Genomic DNA, 13,654 nt, shown 5'->3' with positions numbered 1-13,654 from the left:
CGAGGCGGAAATGTGACTTTTATCTTTGCTTTCTCCAGCCTTTACTTCCCTGTCTCTCAGTCCATATAGCTGTAGTGTGGTCCTCTACTGACCAACCTCCTGAACCCAGGGTAAGGCAGCACACTTTGATATCAGAACACCCTCTCCTTCTACCTCAAGCACTGTATGGCATAGGTATTATTAATTTTTTTTTTATTTCTGTTAACTCTTGTTTTGCTAATCCCTTTCTGAAAAGCCAAGATATTCCTTGCAATCATTTAAAACACCCTCAGGGTATCACGAAAATCAGAGCTGTGAATCACTACTCCACAGTGAACTCTTCTGACATTTGCTATAGAGAGAGAATAACGTCAGTCCCCACCAATTCTAAGCCTCAGCTTAAGACTGAACCCATAATCGTATAGTAATTGTTTCCACCACTGGAAATGGTGTTACTCATAGTTATTTAAAGTTGCTGTCTTTACAAAAGTCACTAGAGCCCCTTTACTGTGACAAGTCCCTTTGTAAGCTGACATTTCTACTTGGATGCACAGTCGGACCTACATATTTATCACTCACTTTCCTTACTAGAAAGTTCAAAAGAAATTGTTGACTTTTATTGGTTTTTATTATGCTTTATCTGTATGATATCAAAATATTGGCCTTACAAATCTTTTATTTCAGGGACAACTTGAGCAGAACTCTCCGAAATAATGGGTGGTTTGGAACCATAGTGACACAGCTTTTCACGCTGTTGTTAATAACAATATTATCATCATTATCATTTTGAAATAGGTTTTTTAAATGCAATAAACTGGAGACTAAAATATCTTGATTCTACTCCAGGAAGCCACTCTGAAGGTACTGGATATGGCTGTGAATTTGTGCAAGTGTTTTTTACCTCTCTCTACCTCAAATCTCCTTATCTTTGAATTGAGAATAATAATACCTGATTCCTGGGTTAGAACAGTGGTTTTCAGTTTGGGGGAAGAGGGTCAGGCTGGGGCGATTTTATCTCCTGGAGGACATTTGGGGCTGTTTGAAGACAGTTTTGTTTCTCACAATTCAGGGGTGCTACTGGCATCTAGTGGGTAGAGGCCATGGGTGCCGCTAAACCTCCTACAATGAACAGGGCAGCCCCTCATGACAATTATCTCGTCCCAAATATCAATAATGCCAAGGCTGAGAAATCCTGGGTGAAAATAATGATATTTAAAATGTGTGTATACATATATCATAATGATATATTAATATAAATGATATATATCAATCATCTATAAAAGTGTCTATGGACACTTCAACAAATGTGAGTCTTGTTTCTTTCATCTCTAAACCCTTCAATAGTGCTTTCCTTACAAATAAGTTTTCATACACTGTTGAAGTAAATTCCGGCTGTTCCCACTGCATTAATCAACAATTGTCTTACATCTTGCAGTAAATCCTTTCTTTTTATTTTTCTAAAAGTCATACAGATGTGATTACAATCCAACTGCAATATCAAATATCCACACAATCAAATTCTTATTCTTCTTTTATATGTAGTAATCCTTGTGTAGGTGTCTTCTAAAGAATATACAAGCTCACCTATTTAACTAGTTTTGACTTAATTTGGGGGGCTTTATTAGCAAACAGTGTAAGACAAAGTAGCTGGTATAATACAGAGTGATGTTTAAATTAGTTTACAATTTGCTTGGCCTCATCTAGAGCTACAACGAACAAAGCCATTCAGAAATGTCAGCTGTGTTCCTAACCACTGTAACAAATTGTCGCCTGAACGCTGCACACCTAATGACTTCAAATTAGCTTCACTGCGATATCGCCTGACAGTTCGTTACGACTGTTAGCAACATAGCTGGCGTATCATGACCAATAAATTGGTTTCAGTGTGGGCTGGGAAAGGGACTTCCATCAATTTGATTAAAGAAATTACTGTAGCATTCAAAGCATAAAGACAAACTAGTTTAAGGAGACAGAAATAAGTTAACTGTACCAGAAAAACATTGCTCGTCATTCGAAAACTTGTTTATAAACTATCTGAAAATTCAACTCCAAACAAATAAAAAATAATTCAAGTAGAATACTAAAATTCTCAAAACTTACAAGCATGTACATATTTGTTCATATTACAGGATGGGTCAAGAAAAAAAGAAGAGAAATATTTTTAAATGCTAACTTTAAATTACCATATAGGAAAAGTTACCATGTCCATTTAATATTTATTTTCACAATTTATCTGTAAAGATAAATATCTGATTGTAAACCAAAGCAAAGCTTGTGAATATGACCAGCAATAGGATATAACTAGCCACTATGAACAAAACTAGTGATTCTTAGTTGGGAAAATAGTACATTAGGCTACCGCTGACAAAAACATTTTTTAAAGTGAAAAGAAAAAGTAGAAGTATTTGCTAGGAAAAAGGTAAGAATTTTGACAAAGGATAAAGAAATGTTTTAAATTTATATTCTCGTTAGCTTACACTGGCAGTAGTACCTGTACATATGAAAAACTAACAAGAACTCAAGGTGGTACCAATATAAATAATATAAAGTCTAAGGATTCTATTAGGATATGCAAAACTCTAAATTATGATTAAAAATAAATGTAAAGGGTTTTTTTAAGTCTAAATGAGAAAAATTTGAATTCACCCAAATCTATATACATAACCTAGGGAATTAATTGCAACCTTTTCTTTTCTTTTTCTTTTCAGAAAATGTACCTGGAATATGCTTCGCCCATCCAATGATAACCACCAACTCTCGGTCGGCCAAGTCACACAGTGTAGTGAGGGCTTTGATGTCACTGTCGGGGACAGTAGGGTCAGGCATGGCATAGATCTTCTCCGGTTCAGCCACCAACAAATGTGAGACAATCTTGTTATCTGCAGGATCAGACCAGAGCACTACAAGATCACTAGTAGTATCATCCCTCTTTTATAAACCCTAGAGTATTTTGTGTTTTGAAAAACAATCCAAATATCCTACAATAAACCCTAAATATTCCAATTATGGCTCAATAGGTATATATTAAACAGTGTGCAGGAAAACTCATAGCAAGACATATGCCACTGCAGTCATGATAGAATGTAGTCTTTTTTTTTCTTCTTTGCTCTACCTGCTTTTGCTGGAATGAAGCGTCTGTCCTGTAGTGAAAATTTTTATAGCAAACAGATAAGAGAAGTTAGATGCTTTCTGGGTTTGTGCTTTGATTCTTAAGTGGGATTTGGTGAAGTAGATTAAATGGTATAAAATAGCTTAAAATAAAACCCCCAGTAAACTATTGAAATATAGATCATAACACAGGAGGCAAAGAACTACTAATGCCTATAGTCATAATGGGCATGAAAGTCATTAATTGTCTTAATTCCTTTAAAGAAGAGCAAAGGTCAGAGCCCTTCTGCCTTGGTGAATTACTGACTATATAACTCTATCTCCGTGGGATGCATTAAATAGGAATTTATTTTTTTCTCCCCCTCCCCACACACCCAGCCAGTCTTCCAAATACAGCTAATATGTTTCCATAAAAATACTCCTCCTTAAATGTTACAGTCATTTTCTCTTCTGTGTGTCAAATTCTTTAATCCTCTATTTTCATCAGTTGTCCTTAGTTCATTCTCTGGTTCAGATTTATCTGTCTGAAATTTGTGATATATGTTTTAAAAATCCTTCAAAAAATAAACACTAGAGACAAATGGAAAGCATCACATCAAATGTGTGTTATTGCTCAGGGGCATGTGAGAGTTATGGAAGGGGCTGTAAAGTCTTGGTAACAGAATGATTTTTCTTGTTGGCCCTATTTTCAATTTCTATATGTAGCTTAAGATTTTATGCTTTCTTCTAAGTGAGGAGATACAAACGGGTAAGAATAAACCCACATATTTAAATGTTCTATGTACTATTACTGTAGAAAACCAGGACTTTAAATGAGGTTCTTGTGAACACAGCCAAAGTTCCCAATGTGTTTATCAGACTCTTTGCCTCTCGCTCTAAGTTTTTAACTTTTTTAACCCAATATAAAAACACTTCACATAACTTAGAGTTAAATATAGCATTCATTTTATCTCCTTTTATGAAAGAATGAGGCTTGTCCAAGCTATAATTAGCACTTTTTCTAACATAACATTTAAACATTTATGAATATGGCTCCCATATTAATTATACTTATTTCAAATAGACAACAGATAATATTCTACCATCATCAAATTGAGTAGGCAGATTTGGGAGGAAATATTCCCAAATACTACGTTGACTAGAAAAGAATTAAAAATTAAATAGAGATTAATTTTTTAATATTTAATTTGGATTTTTTTATATGCTACAGAAACAACACCCCATACTTTTAGTTATGCTTGGAAAAGTTTCAACTTTCATTGCTCTGACAATGCAACAAAACCTGTCAGCAACCATTAGATTCTCAGGATTAGAAGAAAATCCAATAGTAAAGAGCATAAAAATATATCCGAAAGTAATCATGATTCTAGTTGGTTTTTTTTTAGTACAGGGAACATAGCACTGGCTTTATCCAAGTCAATGGATACTTGACACGAGAGGTCAGAGAAATTTGGTTGAAGCTTAGAAATTCCCATCATTCAGAAAATGGAATAGCCGGCAGCACTGTTTCTAGGTAAATCTTATTTAATGTTTCCCTAATTAGAATCAATAGAACCCAATTTTCATTCTTGGTTCTTTGTAGTACACAATCAGTCAGGGTCCAGAAACCTCCCCAGCCACTTTCTCAGCAAAGCTCAGGCACAGTCTCTTGACACTTATCTGACAGGATCTGAAAATTAAGTTTTATAAATGTTTGTTACAAAAACACACTAATTGGATGGACTAAAGAAAATTAACACAGAGGCCTTTAGATAATGAGTAATGATTTATTAGGAGTCCTCTTTATCTGAGACAAATGGAGCTCACTGAAATTGCTGTAATCTTCTTAAAGGTACTTGACAAGCCACTTCCCAATTTCTCAGGTTTACGAAGAAAACCATAGATGCTCCTCTATCATTTCAACTTACACATGGGCTGGTGCTCATTTTTCTTTCAGTAGAGGAAATTATCAATGGTTTCAGTCAATGTTTGTATAAAATAAATGAGAAATGGGCAGTCTGTATATTAGTGAATTCAGAAAAACTAAACCTCTAATGAAATTAAGCATTAGTGTTTACTGCATATTATTGTATTATCAGAGAGGTTTTTTATTATAATGTGCAAAATCTGTTTAATGCAGTCCTCAATTGTATTTGCAGAATGCCAAACAGCTTATGCAGGCTGAGGAGAAGATGCCAGATTGGACAATTGAAGGTATAATCAACATAATGTTTTTTGGAAAGGCAAAAGGAAACTATGCCATATGTTCACTTAAGCTTTAATTTTATGTAAAACTGGTTGTTTTTCCTTTGACATAGCTAAAATGTCCTTTCATTTACAGTTCAGGGTCTGTTTTATTTATTAAACAGATTTCCATATGCTCACATGTGTATGATGCACAGCAGTGACCCCTCCTGGAGAATCTGAATTAGAAGTGGACATCTTCTCTTCCCCTGAAGGCAGATCAAAAATTACCCATGTCTTTCCTAGAACTGCTACAGATGCATTTTCCTCTGGTGAGTGCTGGTTGTGTCTTCTTAGAAAAAGACAACTAAATTGGAAAACCGTTTTCACCAAAGCACTCCTCCATGCCCAGTAGGATCCCTATTCATAAACATCCTAAAACGCTAGTTCTGTTGCACTACAACTATTAACTGATTTTCAGAAAATAGGATACAGTGATTGCCTCAATCTATATTCCAACTCTTTTTCGTTAATGACAAAAAGAATGGGGCTTGCATTTTAGCAATGTACCAGTCATCCTTTCAAATTGCAACTTGGCTCCATAAAACCATGAGCTCTTTAAAAACAATTCATACCGTCCATAAGGGCATCTCAGATGGAACCAGCCACCTATGCTTGTTATTAGTAGTGCCCATTCTTGTTTTAATCTATTGCTAGCTAGTGTGTTAACCTTCTATAGCTCCAAATTAATGAGGCCCCTAATGTATTTTCATTGGGAGGTTGAGCAGTCAAACTCATTTAGTTAGTGAAAACTACAAAAATCACTTTCTTGTGAAATCTGAAACTAAGAGCTCCAATGAACTAATGATCACAGTATGATCCATTTTATGTACCTCTGCAAATAAAGATAACCAGTAAATGTAAAATTCATACTATATAAGCTATGCATTAATATGCTTATGCTTCCACAAAATGACTAGGTTAAAAAAAGGCTGGAGAGAGAAAACCACAGATATCTCTAAAAGAAAAAAACAAGATAATAAGCTGAGTTGCTGTCGCTCCTCACAGACAATCTTTGGGAATAGAGCCACTGTTCTCCAACAAAGAGAAGTCTCCTTGGAGTCAGTAGGGATGGGCATGCCAAAGCTGATGTACATAGAGCCAACTGGGAGGATTTCGTGTTCTGGGAAGCCAGACACATCTGCTGTACTTACATGGCTTTTTGGCTGGCTGAACCAGCTGAGGGTTCAGGTATGGGCTGTTCTCCGCATCTATTCTGCGCTTGTACTTCTGCCGACCTCCACGTACTCTGTCAAGACGCACCCCTGTGAGCAAAGACAGGCACCGGCTTACTATTAAGGTAGCTATGTTTGAGACCAATCAAATACCTAGACGGTATCCCCCAAGAGGACATAGGTGACAAACAGTAGAATGCAGAATGGACCAGGGATACTCAAATAATGTAAATAAGTGGTGGCTAAATCAAACTTGCCAGAGGTTGAAAACCAAATCTATCAGCAGATGACAGATCCGAAAGACATTTTATGCAAAGCCATCAGAGTCACTATTTGCACATCAAAGAAAAGGCAGATTTCCATGTAGATTAATACAAAGAAGCCGCTATTTGGTGCTAGTATAGTTTCTTAAATTAAAGACCCTGGCATTTAGCATCCTTTTCATCAGTCAGCCCTGAAAGCTCAATCTGTAGGACTGAGTAGACCAAGAGCTATCCAACTTCCCTCCAGTCTGCCAGAGGCCTCAGGATGGACCTGTGGAATTGAGCTGAATAAAGAGCACCTATGTGCTGGGGAGGAGGGAGGCCAGAATTACACTACACAGATTCAGTCCTGAGAGACGCAAGAATTGTTCTCTATCAAAATGTCAATATGTCTCAAGGGGAATGTTATTTACATTTTGGCACAAATTTGTATTTCCTCTCATATGTGAGAAAACTGAGAGCAGGTTTGGGCTGAACACAGGATAGAAAGGGGAGCTTCCTAGCCGGGCACGGTGGCTCACGCCTGTATAATACCAGCACTTTGGGAAGCCAAGGCGGGCAGATCACCTGAGGTTGGGAGTTTGAGACCAGACCGACCAACATGAAGAAACCCTGTCTCTACTAAAAATACAAAATTAGCCAGGCGTGGTGGTGCATGCCTGTAATCCCAGCTACTCGGGAGTCTGAGGCAGGAGAATCGCTTGAACCCGGGAGGCGGAGGTTGCAGTGAGCTGAGACTGTGCCATTGCACTCCAGCCTGGGCAACAAGAGTGAAACTCTGTGAAAGAAAGAAAGAGAGAAAGACAGAGAGAAAGAAAGGAAGGAAGGAAGGAAGGAAGGAAGGAAGGAAGGAAGGAAGGAAGGAAGGAAGGAAGGAAGGAAAGAAGAGTGGAAGAGGAGGGAAGGGAAGGGAAGGGAAGGGAAAGGAAAGGAAAGGAAAGGAAAGGAAAGGAAAGGAGGGAGGAAGGAAAGAAGGAAGGAAGGAAGGAAGGAAAAGAAGAGCTTCCCAAAGAATTCCAAATGCTTGGATGTCGAAGGAAGTGAATGTTAATAGGAGAGGGCTAAAGGGTGAAGCTGGAAAGTGGGCAAAAGTAGACTGACAGGAATAGAACTTTTTCCCAAATAGTGATGGGTTGGGTCAAGATTCAAAGGGGATTTTCTGGCAGTGGATTTAAAAGATTAAGGAAAAAGCCAAGGGAATGAATGGGGTTACAAATATAGGAAAATTTCATTAATATCAGGAAGTGATAGGGAAGAGCTTGTCAATCTAGTTTCCAGACTGTAACTGTAAAGTCTAGCACAGGACCATATAAATCCCTACCAAATACAGGGATGACTGCTTGGGAGCAGAAGTGAGGAGACACTCTTTTGCAATATTACGTTGTACTTTAATTGATATAACAATGTAAAAGTATCCATTAAGAAGTTCAACCATGTAATTCATTGTACATATTTTGGCATTTCTCAAACTGTTTAGGAAATAGATTTGGTTTAACAGCATCATCAGTATTACTATTTTATTTAAGCCCCCTCAGAGCCATTCATATGTGACGGGCTCTGTAAAACTCTAAGAGGAAGCTACACAGCACATGCAGTGTTTTGCAAACCAATTGAACCAGAGCTCCAGTTTTTTTGGAATACTGATTAATGTCATGCAGAATATGTGAGCTGTGGGTTATCTGAGTTACATGAAACGATTTGGGAAAAGCAGATCTATTTCTATGTGAATATTTACAGTGAATATATTACTCAAATGTTAAAGATTATTAGGAAAACAATTTTTCATATTATCTTAACAATACTACTTTAAGCGTTGATTATCTTTTAGGAGAACACACAAAAACTTGGTTCTAGATAAAGCCTGAATTGTCATATTGAAGTATCAGAATATAGTGTAAATAACATCAGGAGACAACTTTGAGAAAAGTTAAATAGGTTAAACAAACAAATATCAAAACCCAAAAAAGTTAGGTAAGGTTATTAAGCATTCACTGAAAATTGCCATGCATGTTGTTCACAAAGAAGTTATATTTCTTTATTGCTGCTTTTAAAGCACTTCATGCCTACAGCAGATGTGTTCCTTTGTTCATCTAATTTCTAATGTTCTATTTTTATTGCATCTATATTTAATAAAGTTTAATGCCTTCTACTTCTCTCCACTTTCATCATGATTTATTTTTTTTCATCTCTTTCTCTTCAAAATTTTCTTCAGAATAGTTTTCCAGTTGGAGGTGACCACATTTTTTCTGGTCATCTAAGATACATTCAAACCTCTTTCATTATAAGAATTTTGAAAATTAAAAATCTCAATAGAAAATCAAAAGCATATGACACTAATTATATCCTCACATGTTTGTTATCCAATTCCAACCCAATGAGAACATTTAATCTGATATTATTAGAAGTGTGAAGAGAAGGCAGGCAGAGAGAGAGAAACAATGACAGGCAAAAGCTAAAGAGAGAGGGAACATTTTTTGGACATCACTAAAATTGTTAGAGCCAAGAAAGCTGACAGAATAAATCTTGATTGAGTTTGTAGACTCCCTAAATTTGCTTTTCATGCTTGTCAAGGAATGTATTCACTGTTAGCAATATGTCCTCATATATTGAACAAAACACTACATATTCTCCAACCCAGAAGTCAGAGCTAGTGAGTTTGTGACAATGGAGTTTTGTCCATCATGAAGATCTGCGGAAAAAGACCATAGCTGAGTGACTTGATTTAAGATCTTGGTGGAAAACAATTCAGACATACAGTTATATCACTTTAAAGCCATCAAGTAGTTTAGCCAACTGGGCTAAGTCTACAGAGGAAGTGCAACAATGAAAGCTAGCTATTACACATCACGAAGAAAAAATATGCATGATCAATTGACAGGGTTTTTATTATGTATTATGGATTATTAGGCTGAGGTGGGTGGATCACCCGAGGTCAGGAGTTCGAGACCAGCCTGGCCAACATGGCGAGACCCCATCTCTACTAAAAATATAAAATTTAGTTGGGTGTAGTTGTGGGCACCTGTAATCCCAGGTACTCAGGAGGCTGAGGTAGGAGAATCGCTTAAACCTGAGAGGCAGAGGTTGCAGTGAACCAAGATCGCACCATTGCACTCTAGCCTGGGCAACAAGAGTGAAACGCCATCTCAAAAAACAAACAAACAAACAAACATAAAACAAACAAACAAAAAGTATTATCAAATACATTCCATTACTATGCATTTCTCTTTCAACTTCAAAAGGGGACTAGAGAAAAATTCATATTACCTATTCCATGCGTCACAAATCTAAGGGGGTGCTGTCTTATGTCCCCCACATCCCTTCCTGTGTGTGTGTAGATCAATAACTATCTATGCATTCACTCGTACATTTACCTCATCCTTCCCATCTATCCATTCATTTATCCTAGCTATACACCTATCCAGTGAAAAACCTTTCACATAAGTCCTGATTTTACACTTTATTTCCTAAAATAAAGACTAATTAGATAATGCATTCTTTTATGATTTGTAATTTTATTAATATGATAGTAGAAAAATGATTAGTTATTGATACTCATAAAAACAGATTACATAATTATATAGTAAAAATTGACAGGGACTCCACATGCAGTATTATACTCATCAAGTTTAGATAGCGATTAATGGTAAAAATTTCTAGAGCCAATATATTTTAAAGGATCATAAGAACTGATACTCGTGATTTTTCATCCCCTGTCAAAAGCAGGCAAATATTTCCAACTCCAACTTTTTCAATTCAAGTAGAAAATATTTATACTGCTTTTAACTCGTTTTCAAAATCTGGAAAAATCTGTCTTTTATGCATTGTCTAGTAGGATGATGATCTTATTATTGGTATTATTTGGTTTACCTGATTTCATGCTTGGTGAAATGTTTGAACCAAAATCCTAGTAAAAGACAGACGCAACTACTTCCACATCATACTGAAAGTAATCATCAATTTATTTAGTTACACTGGGGGAAAACACCACCCAGTAAAACCAGATTTTTCCCCCCAGGACAATCAAATAAAAACCTACACACAAGGGACATAGCTCCAAAAGTTAAAACAGTCCAAAATATGTATTCAAACATGTGGACAAAGCCTCTTTATTTGTGCAACTTTGAAAATAGGTTTATTCATGTAAATCATAATAATATATGTACTTAAATTCAATAACGTTATTTTAAATGGTCAGATAAAACAATACTGTATAGATATCATGAAGATATCTGTATATTTTCAACATAATTCTATTTTTAATGTTTTTCCCAGAAAAACAAATTTTTAAAAATTAAAGACACCAATACAATTAAAGCACCATGTCATAAATGAGGCAGGATCTCAGAAAATCAAACATCAAATTATGAAAAGCACCTCTCATAACTTTTAGAAAAGTCATTGGAAAACAAACTCTGCATAATTGGGATACTACATTTCTTCTTATTAAAAAGCAAATTTTATAGTGATAAAAGGTACATTGCAAAGGACAGAAGTATTTAACCAAAAAGTAATGCTATGAAGATTAAAATATTCTAAGTCAAAAACATTGAATGAAAATTCTATCTCTATCACCATTCCCTGGACATAGACTTAAGCTATGATTTCTCATTAGTAGTAATAAATGCAAATAACATGTTGAGTTAAAAATAAATACAAATCGAACAAAAAATGAAGAGAGGTCAGAGAAAGAGAAATATAATACAAATTACCAAATAAGATTATTTTTATGTAATTGTTTCTAACTACCACTAATTTATAGTAATTTTATTATATGCTCTGGCCTAAAATTTTTAGCCTTGCATACATCAAAATGAAGGATAACTAATAATCAATCATTAAATCCCTATGAGCTTGGGCCATTGTCCGCAATCATGATTTTGTGAAGATTAAAGTTTCCCTTATTAAGGTTTTCAACTGTAATTAACATAATACTTTATCTTAAATCCTTTATCTTAAATATTATGCAAAGAATATGTCAAAGCAAATAAAGCATAGTTTGCTAGTCAGAATGGTTCAATTCTTTGTCTGGCTCTTTCCATAACTATTTCTATAAACTTTGATGAGTCTCTTAACTTATTTGCTTTTCCAAATATAAGATGGATATAAAGAGTATATCCTCCATGATGTTTTGCTGTAATGATCCAATAACATTATATTATGGTTATTATACGAATGTACTTAAAAATATTTTATAAATCTTAAAATGTCAAGATCATTTATTGAACATCTATCTGCATAGAGTGTTACAATCTATCCCATATCAATTCTGTAGGTAAACAGATTTGAGATATGATGGAACGGTAAAATAACGTAAAGGATGACAGCCAAATAATAATACTATTTGATGTTTGAGTGATTTATAGAAATATCTAGTATCACGTTTTATTTCCTGCCCCCTCCCATCACTAATAATATTATTTAGATTGTGATTATTTTAGAAGAGATACAGAAACAAATCAAAATTCTATTTTTTAAAAAAGAATGATTTTCCTGAGTTTAGCTGTAAGTACACAACACAAAGTTAAATAGAGAATTTATAATTATCTAATTAAACTAATACATTTAAAATATTCAAACCAACCATTTTAGCAGAAACAAACAATAATAATATTTATGATCAGAACCTGGGAAATCCAGATTTGTCATAAACAAACAACAACATAATCCAAATATTTCTACTAAAGGTGGCAAAGCCTGTCTCTGTATACCTTTTCAATCTTAAACACAAACAATTTCTGTTTGGACTCCACTTGAAAACCACTTTTGAAGAAGTTTAAAAATAAGATTTCTCCCAGGAAATAAAAGACCCACAGTGTTCAATGTTTGACAGGATTGGAAGTTAATTAAGGCAATTAGATTTTCCATTCATGTGTAGACTGCCATTATCTTTCTTCTAAATAAAAGATTTTAATAGCTGGCATTACCTACCTACCAGAATGTTTCACATTGCTTCTTCTTTCATATACTGCATTTGCCTACATTGCCACGAGGGAATTACAAATCTTATACATTGTCAGGATTTACAAAATTGAGAAAGCAAGAGTAGGGCAAGGAGGAAAAAAAAATGCTGTGAGGCACATAAACACCAATAGAAGTAAAATAGTTCAGCCCAAGGTCTTCTTAGGTCAGCTAATTTTGAGACTACATTTTGTGCCCAAATGCAAATTTTTATAATATTCTGTAGTCCAAAGTCAAAAGTATTTTTCACATCTTTAATAGCACAAAGTCAGAGGCATTTCATAGGATAATAAAAAATCTTCCCTTCAGAGAATTACACAAGGATACTCTAGCCTACTTTCCCAATTTAAAGATAACACATTTAATATGTTATTCCCAAATAAAAGCTTGCTGAAAAGCATTAATTTATCTAGACCCATGGAATAGTTAAGAAAGATGCAAATATTCACATTAAAGTAATAATAATTTTGAAAAGATCGTTAATGAACACTACAATAAGCAAACTGCTGTGTTAAATAAATGTTATCAAACATAGATTGCAATTGAGTATAGGGAGCAGAATGGAAAGGTAAGACTTCTGAAACAATAAGGTAAAGAGGACAGCAACTTTTTCCTGCACTATATGTTTTCCTGATACAGTAGTTCACTTTGCTGCCTAAAGCCACCTCCCTCCTTCCCTTGGGAAAGAGAAATATCCAACAGCACCCTTGAATTCTCCTGAGATTTCTATGAGGGAACCATCATAAACAGAGAAAACACCCCTTAGAGGAGCGGCAGGAAAAGAAGCAAAGGCAGATTAGCAGTATCAGACACAGCAGTGGCAATTTTAGTGCCAGCCTCTGATGGGGTTCTTCTTCGGGACAATATCCTGAGAGAGTGTACCAGTTTAACCTAGAGTAGCTGTGCATACTTACAGGCTTCTCAGTAAGAGGAGTAGTGAACATTATT

General features: G+C 35.2%; 1 protein-coding gene across 17 annotated transcripts in view; it reads right to left on the bottom strand.

Annotated features, from left to right (window-relative positions):
* The window catches only part of ESRRG (estrogen related receptor gamma), a 597,527-nt gene that overhangs the window by 58,325 nt on the left and 525,548 nt on the right, over window positions 1-13,654 (bottom strand). For all 17 annotated transcript variants that reach the window (XM_055108096.3, XM_055108111.3, XM_055108125.3 and 14 more), the window contains 2 exons: window positions 6,465-6,575; window positions 2,697-2,858 (listed from right to left, as the gene is read on the bottom strand). In XM_055108096.3, the coding sequence (XP_054964071.1) occupies window positions 2,697-2,858; window positions 6,465-6,575 (273 nt within the window). The remainder of the gene's footprint in view (window positions 1-2,696; window positions 2,859-6,464; window positions 6,576-13,654) is intronic.

The sequence above is a fragment of the Pan paniscus genome, chromosome 1 (genome assembly GCF_029289425.2).
Source record: "Pan paniscus chromosome 1, NHGRI_mPanPan1-v2.0_pri, whole genome shotgun sequence".
In the NCBI taxonomy this organism is placed as follows: domain Eukaryota; kingdom Metazoa; phylum Chordata; class Mammalia; order Primates; family Hominidae; genus Pan; species Pan paniscus.
Note: the sequence above shows the minus strand (reverse complement) of the source record. Positions and strands in the feature narration are given on the sequence as shown.